The following is a 19,117-nucleotide window of genomic DNA, read 5'->3' on the forward strand; positions in this document are numbered from 1 at the left end:
TTCATATCAACATCAACAATAATAAAAGAATGAAAACAGTAACATTAGAACACCATTGACAATTTTGCATCATTCAAGGCATAATTGATATAAGTATATAACCTCAACAGGATTAGATACCCCATTTTAGTATAGTCTATATTATGCCAAATTTCCTTCTCACTTTCTCTCTTAACCAAGAAAACTATATCAGCCTTAACCATAACGATTGATCATAGAAACCGATCATCATTCATCGAAGCAAATTTAGATTGTTAGCAATAGCTCTCAAAACGAAAAAAGCAAATTCCAACAATCAGAATCCAAACATATTCAGCTCTATATTCTTCAAGATAACAAAACTGGATAGTAACAAGTTACAGAATCAAATGCCAATATTGATCAAGTGCCATATCAATTCATAGGTCATAGACCAACGATAAGTGTCACAATATCACTTGGATGGAAATTTAGCCATGAAATCGCGAAAAGAGAAGGCGAAAATTACACGAACAATGTGGAGCTTATTTTCTCCAGAGTGACTATGGCATAAAAATCAAAGTTCAAGAAACTGGTAAAAAGAAACAAAAACTATGAACTTAAAAAAAGCTAGAAGAAAATGGTATTGGTGAAAAATTCTACCCCATGTGTTGGTACTTGAAATTATTAAAATTTCTGTCTCTGTGCTACATGACAACAACTGTTGAAATTTTATCTCATGGTTACTAAAAACGGGGAAGAAAACCCAGAATTCAATGAGAAGAAGAAAATATTCATGTGAAAGTGAAGGGAGGAAACCCCAAAACCTCCTAAAACATTCAATTTGAATCTTGAGTAGTAAAATCAGAAATTAATTCCTCCCTGTATCCTCCCTCCACTACCAAAATGGAAATGAAGGGGAAAAAAAAAAAGCATCAAGATAATTACCCCATTAGCAAGACTTCCTCTAGCTGATGGACAAACCAACCCTTGCACCATCTATTTTTGGCGAAAGTCCCATTTGTGGATGAATAACTCAAATGGCACCCAACCCTATGATATCAATCAGCAACCCATCACCGCGCAATTATAAACAAAGCTTCCGGATTGCTTGGTACCAAGCAATTCCCAGTGCGGAGGACCTTCGCTAGGCTCCCAAGAGTTAACCTCGATGATACCTTCACCGTGGGCCCTTGGACCACCGATAACAATAAGTCGCTGTCCACATGCCCTAAAAGCGAGACCCCAACCGTTCATTGAGCCAGCTCTTTCAGGCAATCTTCCTACTGTGGCCCATTCCTTAGTTTCTTTATTGTACTTCTTCACCTCCATGTCAGCATAGTCAGCAGCATACAGCTCATTATTTACAACAGCCACAAGCGGAGGAGCCTCGGCTGCAGCAGGCATCTCATTCTCAGGGGCAGCCCCACGGTTTCCAGGAGACATGTTAGGAATCTCCCTCCAAGTTCTTGTGGTGAGATCAAACTCCTCACCGCAAGTTAAAACCCTAGCATCACTTCCCCCGATTCCACCAATTACGTAGAATTTTTCATCCATAAAAATTCCCGAGCACATCTTCCTTGGTTTAATCATGCTGGGAAGGGTGACCCATGTTTGATTCTCGGAATCATAAAGCTCCGCGGAACTAAGAATGTTTCCCTGCGAATCACAACCACCAGCTAAGATGGCTAACTCACCAAGACTAGCAGACCCAAACAAGCACCTAGGAGAATTCATACTCATACCAGACGACCACGAGTTTGTTAGTATGCTATATTTATAAATAACATGAGACATCAAATCCTTCCCGAAGACAAGGAGCTCAGTCCCAACAGCCAAAGACTCTTTATCAGAACACATGAAACATTCATTAGAATTCATCCTAGGCAATTGCATCCAACGCCGGCTAGCTGGATCAAACGCCACCCATTCAAGGAGACGGCAAGAGAAGTACACCCAATGTTCAATCACCTTCTGTTGCCGTCTCAGTCTATATATCTCACCATTCTTAACCAATTTGCGAAAGCTCCGGTTTAAAGAAGCAATCGAACCATAATCAGCCCTTGAACAACGGAGAAGACAATTAATGGTCATATCACGGCCTATAGAATTAATCAAGCAATCCATATCCGATTGCTCACTAGATTGATGCTGGTTTTCAGAGTGATCAACTACTTGGGATCGAGACACGATATGCCTATCGATTTGAGCTCTAGAAAGTTTCTCCTCAACATCAGAAACCTTAATTGTTTTCCTCAACCCGCCTTCCCCTTCACGATCAGGGTCCAAGCGGCGTTTGCCATTAGGTATCTCAACTTCAACTCGACAGGAGCTCATGTAAGCCCACTTAGTTTCTTGCTCACAGGAACTCGGTAACGCCCTCGAAACCAAGCAAGATCTCCCCTCCAACATCTCTAAGCTAATTCAAGCCCAATGAGGGCAACCAAATCAGATATTTGCCACAACCAAATCAATACCGATCCAATTTCAATCAAATCCAACAATTTTCTCACCCTCTTCAATCACAATTAATCAATCAATGAGATAATTGAAACTCCCAACTTTCCCCCAATTTAATTATATACCTATTCAATCAAATAGATTCATATCAAATTCAGATATATAAACCAATTTCTTTGAACATATCAAATGATGGAATAATACCAACAATAACATAACAGAATATATATATCTATAAGATGAATTAAAGAACATACCGATCTGAATCCCATCACCAGCGATCCAAAAAGCGCACAAAAACCAAATGTATTCGATTAATTTGCAAGTTGAAAGTATCAAAGTTTCTTCATTTCTTCATTCTTCAACTGAAGAAACTGAATTATCCTGTACCCAGAAGTTCAAAAACAATAAAAATCGTATCTTTCAGTTTATTTTTCCTTCTCTTTTTTCCCCTTTTCAGGAAAAAAAAATAGAATCAAAAAAATTCCAAGCAATAATCAAATTCCAACAAAAACCCACAAAAATTAAATGAAACCCAATACAAATAATCCAATTAATGAACAAAATCAACCCACAGATCTCTCAGCTTCAGATCAGAATATACCCAATTAAAAATTCAAAAACAAAAACCCTCTTTTTTGTAAAAAATAAATTAATTAATCTTTCAAACAAACAACAATTGGGTTAGATCTGCACACTTTGAGAGGAATAATCAATAAAAATTAACAAAAGAAAAGGGGGTAAAAGATTAGAAAGAAAGAGACGGGACTTACGAATTGGATAAAGAGAGAGAAACAGAGGAGAGAAGTTAATTTGATTGGGCAAACAATAAAAACCCAAAAAAAAAAAGTTAAAAAAAATATAATCTTTAATTAATCTCTCTTTCTCACACTTGTTCTTTCTTATAATTTGATTGGAGATGTGGAAGTTTTGAATATGTAAGCCCAAAAAAAATACACACCCAAGAAAGAAAGAAAGAAAAGAAAGCTCTAAACTTTCTCTCTCTTAACTCTTTAAATTTCTCTCTCTTCTCTATCTATCTTTTATACTATCTTCAACTCTTAGTTTTTATTTTGTTTGTTTGCTAAATTTCTTTTTTTTATTTTTTTTTGTGTTTGGTAAGTTTTCTCTCTCCTCTGTTTTTTCTTCAGTTTTTCAGTACTTGGGTGAGGAGGAGTTTTTTCTGCAACTGCTGGTAATGAAGAGAAAGAGAAAGAGAAAGAGAAGAAAGAAAAGAGAAGAGAGGGGAAGTTGGTTAATTTAAGTCGTCCTTTGGATTCTCTACTCTGCAAAATGCAACAATTTCATCTCTTTCTCTCTCTATTTCTTGTTGTTGTTGTTGTTCTTCTCTTTTCCTCGGCTTTGAGTTTTTTTTTGGGCTCTGTTTGGAAGCACATATCTTTTTAGCATAAGGGTCCCCCCCTTCCCACCCTTTATCTCCCTCTTCTTTATTTTTTGTGGGAGAATTTGTTAAAAAAATTTAAGCATTTTTTGTATAGTATATTAGTATGTCAATATTGTCAACACATTTGATAAAAGAAAATTATTAAAGGAAGAATCACAATTTAAGGGGTTTTTTTTTGTCGTTAGACAGCGATTAAGCGTATTGATATAGACAGAATTTGAGATTAGGTTTTAGTATAGCTCTTACAATACTTTATCAAGTTGGACGGCATCGATAGTGGGTTTTGCTATTTATATGCATTTTCCTACTTTTATGTATCCCTTTGTCTTCGAGCTTTGTCCAGTTCATATCAACTTTAATCATATTTTGTTTATACCAACAAGATGAGTGGTTTATTACATCAAACTGTAGTATATAAAATTGAAGTAATATACTAAAATCGTAAATATTATTATCTTGATATAGCTAATAAATGTAAGTCATGTGTTTTTTTTACATCGAGAAATCATACATTAACCAAAACACATAACAATGAAACAACAAAAGGAAAAAACTAAAAGCTAATAGTAGGGATCCTTGCTCGCGCACAAAAACATGCTAGATCATGTGCTTCATGCATGTGGGTCAGTGGGTGCAGTCGACCTTGATGAGTCTGCACCAATCAAAAGTTGTCCGAACGTTACAAATGTCTGCCAAAGTATGTCACATCGATATGTTATCGGGGCTTACATATTGTACTTAGAGAATCTATATATCTGAATCCGTGTATATGATGATAAGAGCATAAGAAGCGGCTATAGCACAAAGACACGCTATAACTTTCATTGAGATGGCTGACTGAGAAGCAATGTAAGAACTTTTTCCCAATTTGATATTCGAAAGTTGAGTTGTGCTATTCCATGCTATATCTCCAGTGACTATTTTGATGTCCCAAGATCCATCAATTTACATAATAAGGTATGAAGTCCCTTGTTTACCAAGATCGACAATGGTAAAGTCGGTGGAAAAAGAGCTAGGATCGATGTTGTGCACAATGTAATGTTGATGCCCCTGAAAGTAGATTGAATGTTGCTTCTTACTCTCCTCGATTTTATCCTGCAATATCTCAATCGATAGCAAAACGACATCGTCGAAAAACTTGATTATTTTTGGTACCCTAAGTAGCTTATAAAATTCCCACCAAATAAAGGTATACGAGACCTATTGGAACCATCTTCCTTTCTGGAAAAAGTATAATACCAATAAGCCATTGCTGAAAGCAACATGCAGGAATTTGTTGGAAATAAAGTGTCCATAATGCTTGCTCCCCAAGCTGCCGAAGCTAAAGGGCATAATCAAAATAGATGCTTAACAATCTTCTAGTGGCCTTAAGCATATGGGACAACAAAGAGTTTGTCGAATTCCCCTCATAAAGAGATCATTTGTGGTAGCTAGGTTGTTGTGCCAGAGTTTTCATAGAACAAGTTTTCATTTAGGCATGATGTTCAAACCTCTAGATGATGCGAAAAAACTATGTATGCACTGGTGTGGTCATGTTGTAGATTTCATGTTGCTTTTGCCCCAGTAAGGCATGATAATCTGATTCAGACGAGTACTCCTGCGAACAATCATAGGCCAGAATTGGACATCTTCGGTGGCATAGTTGCGAGGCAGCTCTAGTTCTCTTATCTGACGGGAACTATTTCGAACAAAGAAATGACTAATTTTGCGCACATCCCAACCCTGATTTGTTGGCAAGATCAAGCGACCACCTTGAGCCTTGCAACTTGAATCAATGGAATTTTATCCTTCAACATTGGGACATTGCCATTTATCCACTCATGGCTTGATGCAATGATGTTTTTTTCGTTGTCGACCTTCTAAGCACACATGGTTTGTAGATTATGCTCAACCATCAACAGGCCTTTAAGTCCCCAAGAGACATTTCGTCTACCTGACCGTAGACGTGGGAGCTACTGGCGAGGGTCCCTGGAGACTTTAGATAGTAGTAGTTGAGGGTTTTGATGTGTACGCCAAATCTTTTTCATTAGTGGTCGTTATTCACAATCTTGTGTTACGAATGCCTAATCCTCCCATATCCCTTGGGAGCTGAAGCTATCCCTTTTTCTTCTAATTAATGAATACCCATGCTAAGTGAATTTTCCCAAAAAATCGAACTAACATGCCATCAAGTTCATATAAAACAGAGGCGTGAATAGGAAACATAACCAATTGATGGAGAATGGAAGCAAATAAAATTGTATTGATATATAATGATCAATTCAGCCAGTTGAGAGAGATGGCGATGTGTTAATGACAAAATCTTTGTATAAATTATCCACAAAAGGGGGTGAATATATTTATAATTAAGTATACTATTCAGTGAGGTGAATAAGTCATAAGTTACGCATTTTAAATTTAATAATCCTATCCCATATTAATTGATACACATCTTATGTTCGTTTGTCTAATTATCTTTTTTTATTCCCATCGAAGTAGTGCACAAGTTTATTTTTGATTGTAAATTAAGAGCCAAACTCGTTACACTCCTATTTCGCTTATCAAGCGTCCAAGGAATTTATTAGAATGTTAAAAGTTAAATACATATCCATTTAATAACAATTAATTATCATAAGTAGTTTAATGGGATCACATTTCATATTGATATTTATAGTTCATGAAAATAATAAAACCAATAGAAGAAAATAAATAAATAAAAGTAGCATGAGCAAGAGCAGGTGTAGTTATAGCAATAGTTGTATATCAGTATTAACAATAATTATTTGAGGTGAATAAATCATAAGTCTAACATTTTAAATTTAATAATCCTTTTCTCCATATTAAATGATACACATCCTACTTTCCTTTGTCTAATTATCCCAAATTAATCAATACACTTTCTAAATGACATGACTCTGCCAATTTCAATATTATTTTGTCTCTCTTCATGCATGAGAAATCTAACAGTAATAAAGAAACATCACACACACTCTTATTTCAATAAATTGAGGCCCCATAACCTATAAACTATTTTTTTAAAAAAATCTCAATGCCAATTACAAACAATAAAATAAAGAATTCAAAAAAGTTCCTAAACTTTCTGTAAATTAAATTACATTGATTAATATGAAAGGCCTTGTTTGGTTATATATAGGAAGTCATACTTCCTATGAAGTTATTTTTTCCATGTATTTAAAATTCCTAGGAAGTGTAAAATTGTGTTTGGTTGATAATCGAGTAAAAGTAAGCAAAGTGAACAATTCCTACGTCTAAATTTCCTTAATTTGAAAAGTTTTGACATTTATACAAATATATTAAAACACATCTATACAAATATATTAAAACACGTGCGAAAGAAAGTCTACGTGTCGCGTGACACTCTCCTCATATTTCTAATGTAAATGTTTTATGTTCATGTGTACTCCTCACTTTTTAAAAATGTGTAAGTACAAAGTATATCGATTGAACGCATGACCTTTGAAATGAAAATTAAGAGCTTAACCATCAAGGCATTGTTTCAAATAAAATATCATAATGTTTCAAATAAAATATCACAAAGTCTCGTAATAATTGTAGTTAACTAGAAAGACTAACAAGTATATACTCCTCCGTTATTTTTATTACTACATTGTAGTATGCCCAACAATTTATGCAATATCACTTTCAAGCTTTTTGCATTGGAGTATAATTTTTGATCCATTTGATGTAAAATAATGAGAAAAAGTGAAAAGGTAGTATCTTTGGGTGGAAATAGAGAAGAACAAATATAAAAGTATTACTTTATGGTGGGCCAAGTACCCCAAATAAAGAAAATATAGCAATTAAAAAGAAACAACCATTTAAAGGAAAATGTAGCGATTAAAAAAAACGGAGGGAGTACATTTTTAACACTTTTATTACGCAACTTATAAGAAAATATTAATGTCATATTCTCTTACCACAATTCCTTTCAAGGTATTGTTTTCAAACTCAAAGATTTCAAAAAAAATTTACTTATCACGTCGTGACGTGAATTTTTTTAATTTCTTAACGAACAAAAAATACGGAAAGTAGCAAAAAAATAAATTATGAAATAAAAAATAATAACATATTTGTTTATTGTAACTAACCCGAGGCATCGCCCGGGCAAACAAACTAGTTCCTGTCAGAGAAACGGTGCCACATGACACTCTTTTCAAGCTTCTAATACACATGTTTATAATCTCATTAAAATATTAACAATATTTAGTTAATAGGATTCAAACACATGGTCTTTGAAGTGAAATGTGAGAGTTTAACCACTTATCCACTACAATTTCAATGCTTAATGTTTTCAAAGTAAAACACAATAAAGTCTTATATTATAAAGACATGGAAAAGTCTTTTGATCTCTAACACCTGTATTAATTAAGTAATAGCATTCTCTTACCCAATTCCATCGAAATTATTATGCTTATCCCCAATATTACGACATTTTTCAATATAATTTATTATGCCATGACGTTCATTTTTCAATTTCACACTAGACAGAATATTACGAAAAACTAATAAATTACTTAAGAAATTTATGAATAATAATATACTTGACAATTGTAACTAACTCGGAGCATCTTCCGGACCAAAATAATAAAATTACTTATGAAATTTATAAATAATAATATAATTGATAATTGCAAACAAATTGGGGCATCTCCTGGACCAAAATACTACAGTTATAGTAACTTTTTCTTGTTTTTATATATAAAAAATTCTTAGTGACCTTTGACCAACAAAATGTAATTGTAACTTGTATATACATCAAAATTATAGGGCAAAAAATAAACGGTTAAATTCAAATACGAAGACAACTACTCGAACAAAAAAAAATTAAAAATAAAATTGGAGACAATTGAAAGCAGACACGGTTTATATTAATGAAGTGGATGAAGTGTCAACTTACATTTAATTACTACCAGTAAATACACGTAGCATATTTTAATGCTTTACAAACTTTTCGAAGAATGAAGGGAAGGAACTTGTGATTGAAATAAGTAGGTAAGGACTTGTTTTTTGAACTTATTTTGATTAAACGGAATTCAATTGAATTAAACTGAACTAAAATAATAATAATAATAATAATAATAATAATAATAATAATAATAATAATAATAATAATAATAATAACTGAACTAAAATTGAAAATAAGTTTTTAAAAAACTGGACCTAAGCTTGCAATGCTACAGCAATATACATCTTTGTCCGGACTCTACGCCCACCATAATACAATTGTAAATTTGTATACTCTTTAAAAAAAACATCGAATGACTTAGAATAAAACATCCAACGATATTCAAGTAAGATTTTAATGGCAGATCTGGATTTCCCACCTATTAACTTTATTGAATTCTATCTTGACTATTATAAAGGTCATATTTAATGAAAAAATAGGTCAAATGCTTACAAGTAAAACATGTATAAGGAAGTATAAAACATCACCATGTAACCTTTTATTAAATTAAGGAGGATTTGCAACGATAATCCTTTGTTTTAGTTTTTTTCTCTTTGTATCCATATTTAATTTCAATTGTCAATGATAATTCCGAGTTTAAGGTTATATTTGAAGATGTGGCATTAGTGACTCTTTTTCGTTATAAACAATTGTCAAATTGGTTGATGTTAAACTAATTAAAGTTTAAACTATAATAATCTATAAAAAAAATTGGTTATTAATCTCATATTCTCAAGTATAACCATAAACCGGAGTTAAATTGAAAATTAAAATAAAATTTAGCTATGAAAGAAAAAAAGTCAAATCATGAGATTATCATTGAAAATTTCCTTAAAATAAATTACACAATAGCCAACACATTAACAATAATGTACACTATCCATAATCTTCAAACTAAGGGGGCTGATACCAATAATGAAAAACATGTAGTTAGTAACTTCATAAAGAAAAAGGAAAAAAAAGAACATGTCATTAGTATGCAATTTTTAAAATAATAAATAGAAGGACCATGTCTAGACCTCAACTCTTACAGTTTATTAGTCTGTTATTTATGAATCTGATTCTCGGTAGTAAGGAGAGATAAGTATTTTCTCTATCCACAACACCATATTTGTCCAGATTCGAACCTAATACCTCTAATTAAGAGTCTTGATAAGTAATTAAAGTACTATATTTTGTTTGAGGGGAAACTAAAGTACTACTTGGTGGAGACCTTATATAATTACCCATAACATATATGTCTAACACCACCCTCATCAGGCCTGAGAGTTCGATTCAATTGCTAGTTCCCAATCTTATACTATTTCTTCAGTTTCATATTACTCACTACACTTCTCAATTCACAGACTTTTAAGCAATTTTTGGAGAAGAGAGAGGTAGAAAGTAAAAAGAAAAGAGACACGTGTGAGAGGAGAGAGATAGAGATCGAAAGGTTATTATTGTCCAAAAGAAAGTGTAGCAAGTAATATGAAACTTCCGACAATAAAAAGTGTAGCGAATATTATGAAACGGACGAAGTAGTTAGGTTTTTGTGATTTTTGTCTTATGCGTCGAATACCCAATTGTAATTTGTCCAGTCCAATATACCTCTAGATAAAACGGACGCAAAGAATAATAATGAGCATTTAACGTATGGATGACCAAAACTTCAATTAAAATGGTCAAATGACTAAGATTTCGCATTGATAGCTAGATAACTCTAATTACGCATTCATCAAACATTTGGACCAAATAGTTGCAAGTACTAGAACCAAATCATACATCAAAACATTATATGAATCTGTACCTAAGTTATTTTTGACAATAAGTGACCCTTATCTATTAGCTATTGTACTAATGATTAAATTATGGTATTTATGACACTTTTATATTAATGTATAAGGATTATTAACCCTAATAGGCAACCACATAGTAGTACTTTGTCCTAGTTTAATACTAAAGGTGATTCCACTTTCTAACATGCAATCACAAATTACAGCATTTCGAGTGTGTTAGGAATTTTGATCCGTTGGCACTGACAGGGGACTGACAAGGTGGACGAAGGTAAACAAGTGAACGCCAAAAGAGGCGGATCGAGTTTTTCCTTTATACTTTACTTGGATCTGTTTTTATGCTATTAGCTATTCTGTTGATTCTTCTCCAAACAGGAACCACCGATTTACAAATCTTATTAACCACAGAATTTAGTGAGCGGCGCCAAATCTTCTCAAGTTCCTTCTCTCCGTGAAGACGTTAGCAAGAATAACTCGTGAAATTAAAGGAGACCGAAATCGGTAACAGAACTTTATTTAGCTGAACTCTCCTTCGCTTTAGAAAAGAGAGTTCTAACAGAAGAATAAGCAGAAGAAAGGGCTAGGGCCATCGAATCGCACTACAGGAGGAAGCACATTGAAGTTGATTGCCACCCAGTTCGTGAGAAAAAAAGTTCTGGCATATTGAAAGCATCCCATGTACCAGCCTGATTCCAGCTTGCAGCATATCCAATCAAAATCTTGGCTAATTGATCGAAATGGGTAGCTCTTGAACGGACGACCCCATTGTTTCTCAAAAAGAATATTGACCAGGGTCGTTGGATTTTGCCTTAGTTGTCTTTTCCTTCTCCTAGTCCAAAGCAAGTGTAAGAATAGATCTAGCATCATCCGCCTTACCTTTCTTGCTTGTAGCTTGAGTTGTTCTAACCCCTGTCGCATCAAGTCCTCAATTTATGTTCTTCACATTCATTAATTTCTTTCTTCCTCGTCGACCACAACGACGGAAACGACGCAAAAAATCCAGACCCGGAAAGACGAAGGGCCGGTGGTGGGAATTGGGGAAAGTCGGGCCTTTATTTATTGTCATCGCATATCAAGGTTATCGTGTTTTTAGAGTGAATTCTAAACCTTCCGTAAAGTGAACTCAAAAGGTTCTTATACAGGGTGGCAAGGGTGTCATTTCCTTCCTTCTTAACCTTTATCGTTGATTGCACGAGCTAGCTAGCAAGTTTTCCGGTGACTAATCTCCCATCGCTAGAACCCAACCGGTAACAAAAAGAAGCTAGTTGGCTTTCCTTATTCGAGTTGCTAAAGTTAGTATAAGGCCTATCAGAAGCACTTTGGAGAATTATTTTTGCTTAGCTTACCCTCCCTCCAACATCACGTTTGAGCTCAAATTGGGTTAATATTAACATGGTAATATGGCCCAATTTTATTACCAAGCGAAGAACAAAAAATTTCGAAGTAATGTCTTTCATGCCCTCTTTTTCGCAAAAATGAAATTTATTTAACCATGAATTGCTAAATTCCACAATTGAATATCGGTTTGACGTTATTGGTAGTTCATTGTTGCTAGTATTTTTTAATGTTTGAAACTCCACTCAAACATCATTAAATCAACTTTCTATTGACACCATTCAATTTTCATATTTGTGTCTTTATGTTTTTTTTACATTTAATTTCTTTTTTATTATTTAATAACCTTTATAATTCAATCTAATTACATACTAGACCAGTTTCCCATTATAAAAATTAAGTAGTATTTGATATAGTGATAAGATCTGTATTCAACAATCTCAAGATTGTGGGGGTGATCAAACTCTACTAAACGTGCTTTAGGGCTGATATTTTCTTATCCTTCCTCCCACTTTCAAGGGACTTATTAGATATCGATCCAGTAAGACAATTCTTTATACTTCTTTCGTTTCATATTACTCTTCAATTCACGGACTCTTAGGTAATTTTTGGTGAAGAGAGAGGCAGAGAGTAAAAATAAAAGGGACCCGTGTGAGAGGAGAAAGATAGAGAGAGTTTATTACCTAAAAAAAAAATGTAACAAGTAATGTGAAACTTCCCACAATAAAAAATATAACGAATATTATGAAACAGAAGAAGTATCAATAAAGAAAAAGTTTTCTATTATAAAAATAATACTCCAATATTATAGGGTGTTGTGGCCTGCGTGGATGGGAAATAGGAGGCTGGGGAGGGCGGCATTCATGCAGTACTTTTCAACCTATGACCGTGAAGGGTAATTATCACTCGCTTCAGCCGTCCTTTTAAAAGTTTAGCCATTCACATGTTGCCACTTTTGCGTCTTTCTTGTTCTTCTCAAAATTTTCAACCAAATTCAAGTTAACCAGCACTATGATCTTATCTTAATTTGCTTTGGACAACACTAGCCACCAGAATAATGGTCAACAATGATAAAAGGTTGAAACCTAAATTATGAGGCTTGCTTTCCTCAATGGGTTAACGTAATCTCATACGTATGAACTTTATCCTTGTGTAATTAGGTAAATGCTGGTTTGGTTGAATATGAATATCATTGAAAAGAAATACTTCTATTATACACTAGGGGAAAAAACATAAAGGGCTGCGCTTTTCGTAAAAGCGCAGCCCTACTAAGCAGAAGGGCTGCGCTTTTTAAAAAATGCGCAGCCCTTCTGTAGGTAAGAAGGGCTGCGCCTTTTTGAAAAGCACAGCCCTACTAAGTGAAGGGCTGCGCATTTTTAAAAAGCGCAACCCTTCTGCTTAGTAGGGCTGCGCTTTTTTAAAAAAGCGCAGCCCTTCCTGAAATATTTTGAAATTTCGGAATCGCGGGCTTTGAAATATTGAGCGGGGATTCGTCAAATATATTATCTCTCATTCTCTCTCCTCTCTCACGTCCCTCATTATTCCTTTCCTCCTTCTCTCTCACCCTCTCTTCTCTCTCATCCTCTCTTCTCTCTCAAAAACTCCCATAAACATTTGCGACAAAAACCTGAAATGATTTGCACTAAACATGGCGACGGAGTCCGATTGCCTATTGTGATACCTTTTCAGAAGCGGAACGGGCCAACGAGTCAAATCACCGCTATGCTGTGATGTTTAGGCTTTTTAAGCCATCCGAGTTCGTTTAAGCCTCCAAATACCCATTTTAAGTTTTTCCGAAATTTTTTTTTCCCTTAAATTATGTATTTGGGTTTTGTTTTATGTATTTAAACATTATTAGGTTGTAGTTCTTGTATTTTCAGATCTATAATGTTCTTGTATACTTCTCTTTGTTTATATATTTTGATTAATGTTCTTGTATATTCTCTTTGTTTTGATTAATGTTCTTGTATACTTCTCTTTGTTTATTTTGATTAATGTTATTCTTGTATACTTCTCTTTGTTTATTTTGATTAATGTTCTTGTATACTTCTCTTTGTATATAATTTCTTGTATTTTCATCTTTGTTTTGATTAATGTTCTTGTATACTTATTGTATACTTCTCTTTGTATATTAGTTTTTGTTCCTTTTTTTCATTTTCGTTTCATTCTTTTTATTGTTTTGGGTTTAGTATTTTCTTTCGTTTCTCTTCTCTTCTGTTTAATTTCAGAAAATGTGAGATTATGAGTAAAAAAATGTCAAAAAAAATTTTTTTTTTTTTTTTTTTTGGTAGGAAGGGTTGCGCTAGTTAGGAAAAAGCGCAGCCCTTCTAGCTCAGAAGGGCTGCGCTTTTTCCTAACTAGCGCAACCCTTCTGGGCTAGAAGGGCTGCGCTTTTTCCTAACTAGCGCAGCCCTTCTAGCTTAAGGGCTGCGCTTTTCTAGCGCAACCCTACTTAAAAAGTGAAGGGCTGCTACTGAAAGGGCTGCTGTCGAAAAGCGCAGCCCTACATGCCTTTTTTAGCGCATCCCTTCTTCATTTTTCCACTAGTGATATGAACATATATCCTTGTAATTATAATAATATATATATATATATATATATATATATATATATATATATATATATATATATATATATATATATATATATATATATATATATATATATGAGTCCAGGTATCCAGATTAGAGTAAGCCGTATCATTATTCTCACATGGTATCAAGAGTACAAGTCTTTTAATCCGATCCTATTCTACGTTACTTGGCGCTCTCGCTTCTGCTCTCATTTTTTTCCGGATCAAAACTCGTGTGTTGCAGATTGCTCAAAGGAAAGGCTCCAACTTGTTTCTCTAAAGTCAATAAAATTCCGAAATGGTGTCAAGCCATGGTGGAAGAGATTAATGCCATGGTTGTCAATAAAACTTGGAATATGGTACCGTATGATGCGTCAAAGAACTTGATTGGTACAGAATGGATTTATATATATGATTAAAATTGATGAAGATGGTCATATGATTAGGCCTAATGCTCATTTGGTCGCTCGAGGATTTGGTCAGCAGGAAGGTATTGATTATTCTGAAACTTTTAGCCCTATTGTCCGATCAACTATTGTATTGATTGCTCTTGTCATTAACTATTACCTATAATTGGGTCATTCGTCAATTTGATGTGAAAAATATCTTTTTACATGGAGATATCATTGAGGAAGTCTACATGAAACAACCTATAAGTTTTGTGCATCCTGCTTTTCCTAACCACATTTGTCGTCTTAGGAAAGCCATATATGGATTGAAACAAGCTTCTCCAAGCTTGGTATATTCGCTTCAATAGTTTGTTACTGCAAGGGGGCTTCTTTAATTGTTAATCGAATACTTCTATGTTTATTTTTCGTCGTGGCAAATATATCCTTTATCTTCTTCGTTCTGTATGTTGATGATATCATTGTCATAGGCAACTCATGTCTTTTGATCACCAAATTCATTTCTCTTTTATCCACTGAGTTTGCTATGAAGGGTTTAGGTGACTTGCACTATTTACTCGGTGTACATGCTATTTGCACGTCCAAAGATTTATTTTTGTGTCAGAAAAAGTATGTTATTAATCTCCTTTTAAAATTTCATTTGCACAAGCCTGTTCGTACGCCTCTTCCTAGTCGAACTACTCTCTTGCTTATTGATGGTGATTTATTAACCGATCTTATTGAGTATTGCAGTATGGTTGGGGCTTTACAATACTTGACTATGGCAAGATATGATATTACGTATGATGTGCATTTAGTTTTCCAATTTATAGCAAACTCAGTGGAAGACTTGTTGGTTGTTAAGCGTATTTACAAGTACTTGCAAGGTACTTCTGACCGGTTTATGGCTTCACCCCTCCAAGATAATGTCTATCATGATTGCATACTCGAATGCTGATTGGGTTGGTTGTCCGAATAGTTGTCGTTCCACCACATGTTATGCCATCTTCTTGGGAGGTAATCTCATCTCCTGGAGCTCGAAAAAGCAACCCATCGTCTCCAAGTCTTCCACAAAAGCAAAGTATCGTGTTGTTGCTTGCATGGTGCAGGACACCCTCTCGATTCGTTCCTTCTTAGATGCATTATTGGGACTAATCATCCGCGTCCCCGATATGTTCATTTATATATGATAATGTTTCTGCTTCTTATCTTGTTGTGAATCCAGTTCAGCATGATTGTAGCAAGTACATCAAGATTGATCATCATTTTGTTCGGGAGCGTGTTGCTCATGGTGATTTAGTTGTTTGTTATGTTCCTACTAAGTTATAGATTGCTGACATCTTTACAAAATGTTTGTCTGATGAACATTTTGAGTTTTTAAGGTCCAATATGTACGTGTTCCCCCCTACACAAATTGAGGGGGTGTAATAGAGGATACTAAGGATATCCTTGTCATTGTATTATTATATAAAAAATATGAGTCCAGACACTCAAATTAAAATAAGTCGTATCATTATTCTCACAATTATAACACATTCTAATTTATGAAAAGGGAATAGCAAACAAAACTTGATCTTGTATTAAGCTTTTACTAGGAATACTTTAAGGTTAAGTATTCCTTATCTTTTTTCCCACTCTCAAAAAGTCTTTACTTGTTTAATTAGGTTGGATTGATATGTACTTCCATGGTTTTGGTATTTCACTAAAAATAACCTACTTCATATATAAAGAAGAGAAAGAAAATCAGGGTGAAACATAGGACATTGCCATAGGTAACTGAGCCACGTGTCTAATGCACGTGAGCAAACCTAGTGGACCGAGTGGTGATTCTTCGTAAAGCCTCACCAGCTTTTCTTTTTGTTCAAAAAGCCAATTTCTTAGATACTTTAACACATGCTAATGAAATTTTTATTGAAGAAAAACACGCTTGGGATTCGAGATAAACTTTCAACATTTAGAAGCAGTAGCACCACCATTCTTTTGGGTTTGTACTTTGTACATACTAAATGAATAAGAAGTACCACTAAATAACCTGGCCTCAAGTATTTTACTGCTATAATCACAAAAGTATTTATGTGCATAAGCCTCTAGATTCTAAAATCATTAAGGTATATAATTGTTCAATATAATTTGACATATCTTACAAAAAGTTACTTTCTCCATAACAAAATAAATGCAACAAATAAATATTTTATACATCATAAATAATACTCATTTGATAAAATATTCATTTGTCGTATTTATTATATTACGGAGAAGTAGTTCGATCAATACAGTTATTTTAAAATAGTTTAAACTGATTATGTTCGGCAATAATAGTTATTGTGATAGTTGTTAATTATGGTAGCAATAGTTGTCAACTGTTGTGCTAGCTATTAGATGTCAGATATTAGTTATTAGAGTTTGATTGCAAAATTTTTTTATGACAATTAGCGTTCAGTAAACTAGTTGTAATGGCCTATTTGGCACTTGTGTTTCATGTAGACAATCGAGTGTAGATTAGGTCAAAATGCTACTTGGGACTTTTAATAGTGTTTGACAATAGCATTTATAATAGAGGTTAGAGGTTGGAGTAGCGCGATTGGATAGCTTTTGAGAAACGTGATAATAAAGGGTTCACAACTAAAAGTAGTAGTTCATATAGCAAACACTTATTTTCTTTTTCTTTTTATTTCTTCTTTTTTTTTTTCCTAAAAGCTAAACTTTTATTATCCATATGATATATTCATGTGGTGAGGAGCTTAAGATATATTTCCTCCAATCTTCAAAAATCTCTCCACTTGTGTTTCGGTTTCCAATGCACTAATTTAATCATTAAAATATGTTATTCTATAAAAAAGCGTACAATAAAAGTTTTTGTTGGTGTGCGATCACAAAGGCGAACATGATGCAGGTGACTTCAGCTCATGAATTAGCACGATGGTATAAGCTCTATAAGATGTCTCTTAGTTAAATTTATCTAACAATTTATTGTACGTTTTCTCAATAGAAAATATAATATATATATATATATATATATATATATATATATATATATATATATATATATATATATATATAAATGGGTAATACTTTTGCACATTAAGGTGTTATATAAATTCACATAATCACATTTTGGTCAAAAAGTTCTACTTTGACATTATGATATGGTGGGATTTCATTTTGATGTAAGCTGTTTTCTAATTCCATAGGCTGCATAACATATTCGAAAAAATTAGCGTCATGTGGTTTCACTGATTTCTTTTGTTATTTATGAGGTTTTAAGAAAATCATCACTTTAGTGTCTTGAGAAATTCTACTTTTTGCTCCCTTGTGGATTTATTAGTGACAGTTTGATCCCTTAAGGTTTCAAGAAAAAGCAGTTTGATCCCTTGAGGTTTTAAGAAAAATTGAACTTTGGTGCCATAAAGTTAACTAATTTCATTCGTGTTCATTAAGGAAAAAACTTTATCTATCCAGTGGGTCAACAACCCACTATTAATAGAAATAAATAAATTGTGGAATTCAACTCATCGATTTTAATAGTTTTTTAATGCTCTATGTCTAGTGGGTTAACTACCCACCGAGTAGATGTAGCATTGCCCGTTCATCAATGGTTTCATTAATCCCATTTTGATGTGTCAGCATTACTCTTAATTCCATCTTCATGATTCTTGATCTTCATACCTTTCTCCATGTATTTTATCATTTCACCAACTTAAAATTAATCACTTTAACCTATTTATGTATATAACTCAAAACTTTTAGTAATGAATGTGTTAATGATGGGAAAAAATAGAAAACTTAAGGACCATAATCATAAGATCAAGAACTCTTAACATAACCTACTTTTCTATCAGCTAGCCACATTGCTATTTTCAAGTTAGTTAATTTTTTTTGTAGATATTAAAGAGGCATGGTTAGGATTTAGCTTTCCTAACTGCTTTTGGTTAGGGTTGAGCATGTCGATTTTGTTTGTCTCCGAGCAGTCAACAAGCTATCAAGGCTATGTTTGGCAACACTGACTGAAATGGAGCTGAAACTGATAAGGTGGCTGAAAATCATTAGGTAGCAGCTGAAACTGTTAAGGTGTTGAAACTGATAAGCTAGCTGATTACATAACCTGTTTGGTAAAATTATTTATGAATGTAGCTGAAATATCTTTTTAGGCGTAAAAAAATAAAAAGAAAATATGTTTTTAGGCTTAAAAAGATAAAAAGAAAATAAAACAAATAAAAAATTTCAGCACCTGATCTTAGACGCTATATTTTACTCCAACTCAATTTCAGTCAAGTTTTGGATTTA

General features: G+C 33.6%; 1 protein-coding gene across 1 annotated transcript; it reads right to left on the reverse strand.

The window, feature by feature from the left end:
* Positions 1–295: 295 nt before the first annotated feature.
* On the reverse strand, positions 296–3,815 carry LOC104897946 (F-box/kelch-repeat protein SKIP11). The gene is made up of 3 exons (XM_010684924.4): positions 3,192–3,815; positions 2,676–2,802; positions 296–2,543 (listed from the first exon to the last, which is right to left on the reverse strand). Exon 3 carries the CDS (start codon positions 2,368–2,370, stop codon positions 1,024–1,026), a length of 1,347 nt encoding a protein of 448 aa, XP_010683226.1. The 5' UTR covers positions 2,371–2,543; positions 2,676–2,802; positions 3,192–3,815; the 3' UTR covers positions 296–1,023.
* Between the last annotated feature and the right edge of the window lie 15,302 nt (positions 3,816–19,117).

The sequence above is a fragment of the Beta vulgaris genome, chromosome 6 (genome assembly GCF_026745355.1).
Source record: "Beta vulgaris subsp. vulgaris cultivar EL10 chromosome 6, EL10.2, whole genome shotgun sequence".
Lineage (NCBI taxonomy): Eukaryota > Viridiplantae > Streptophyta > Magnoliopsida > Caryophyllales > Amaranthaceae > Beta > Beta vulgaris.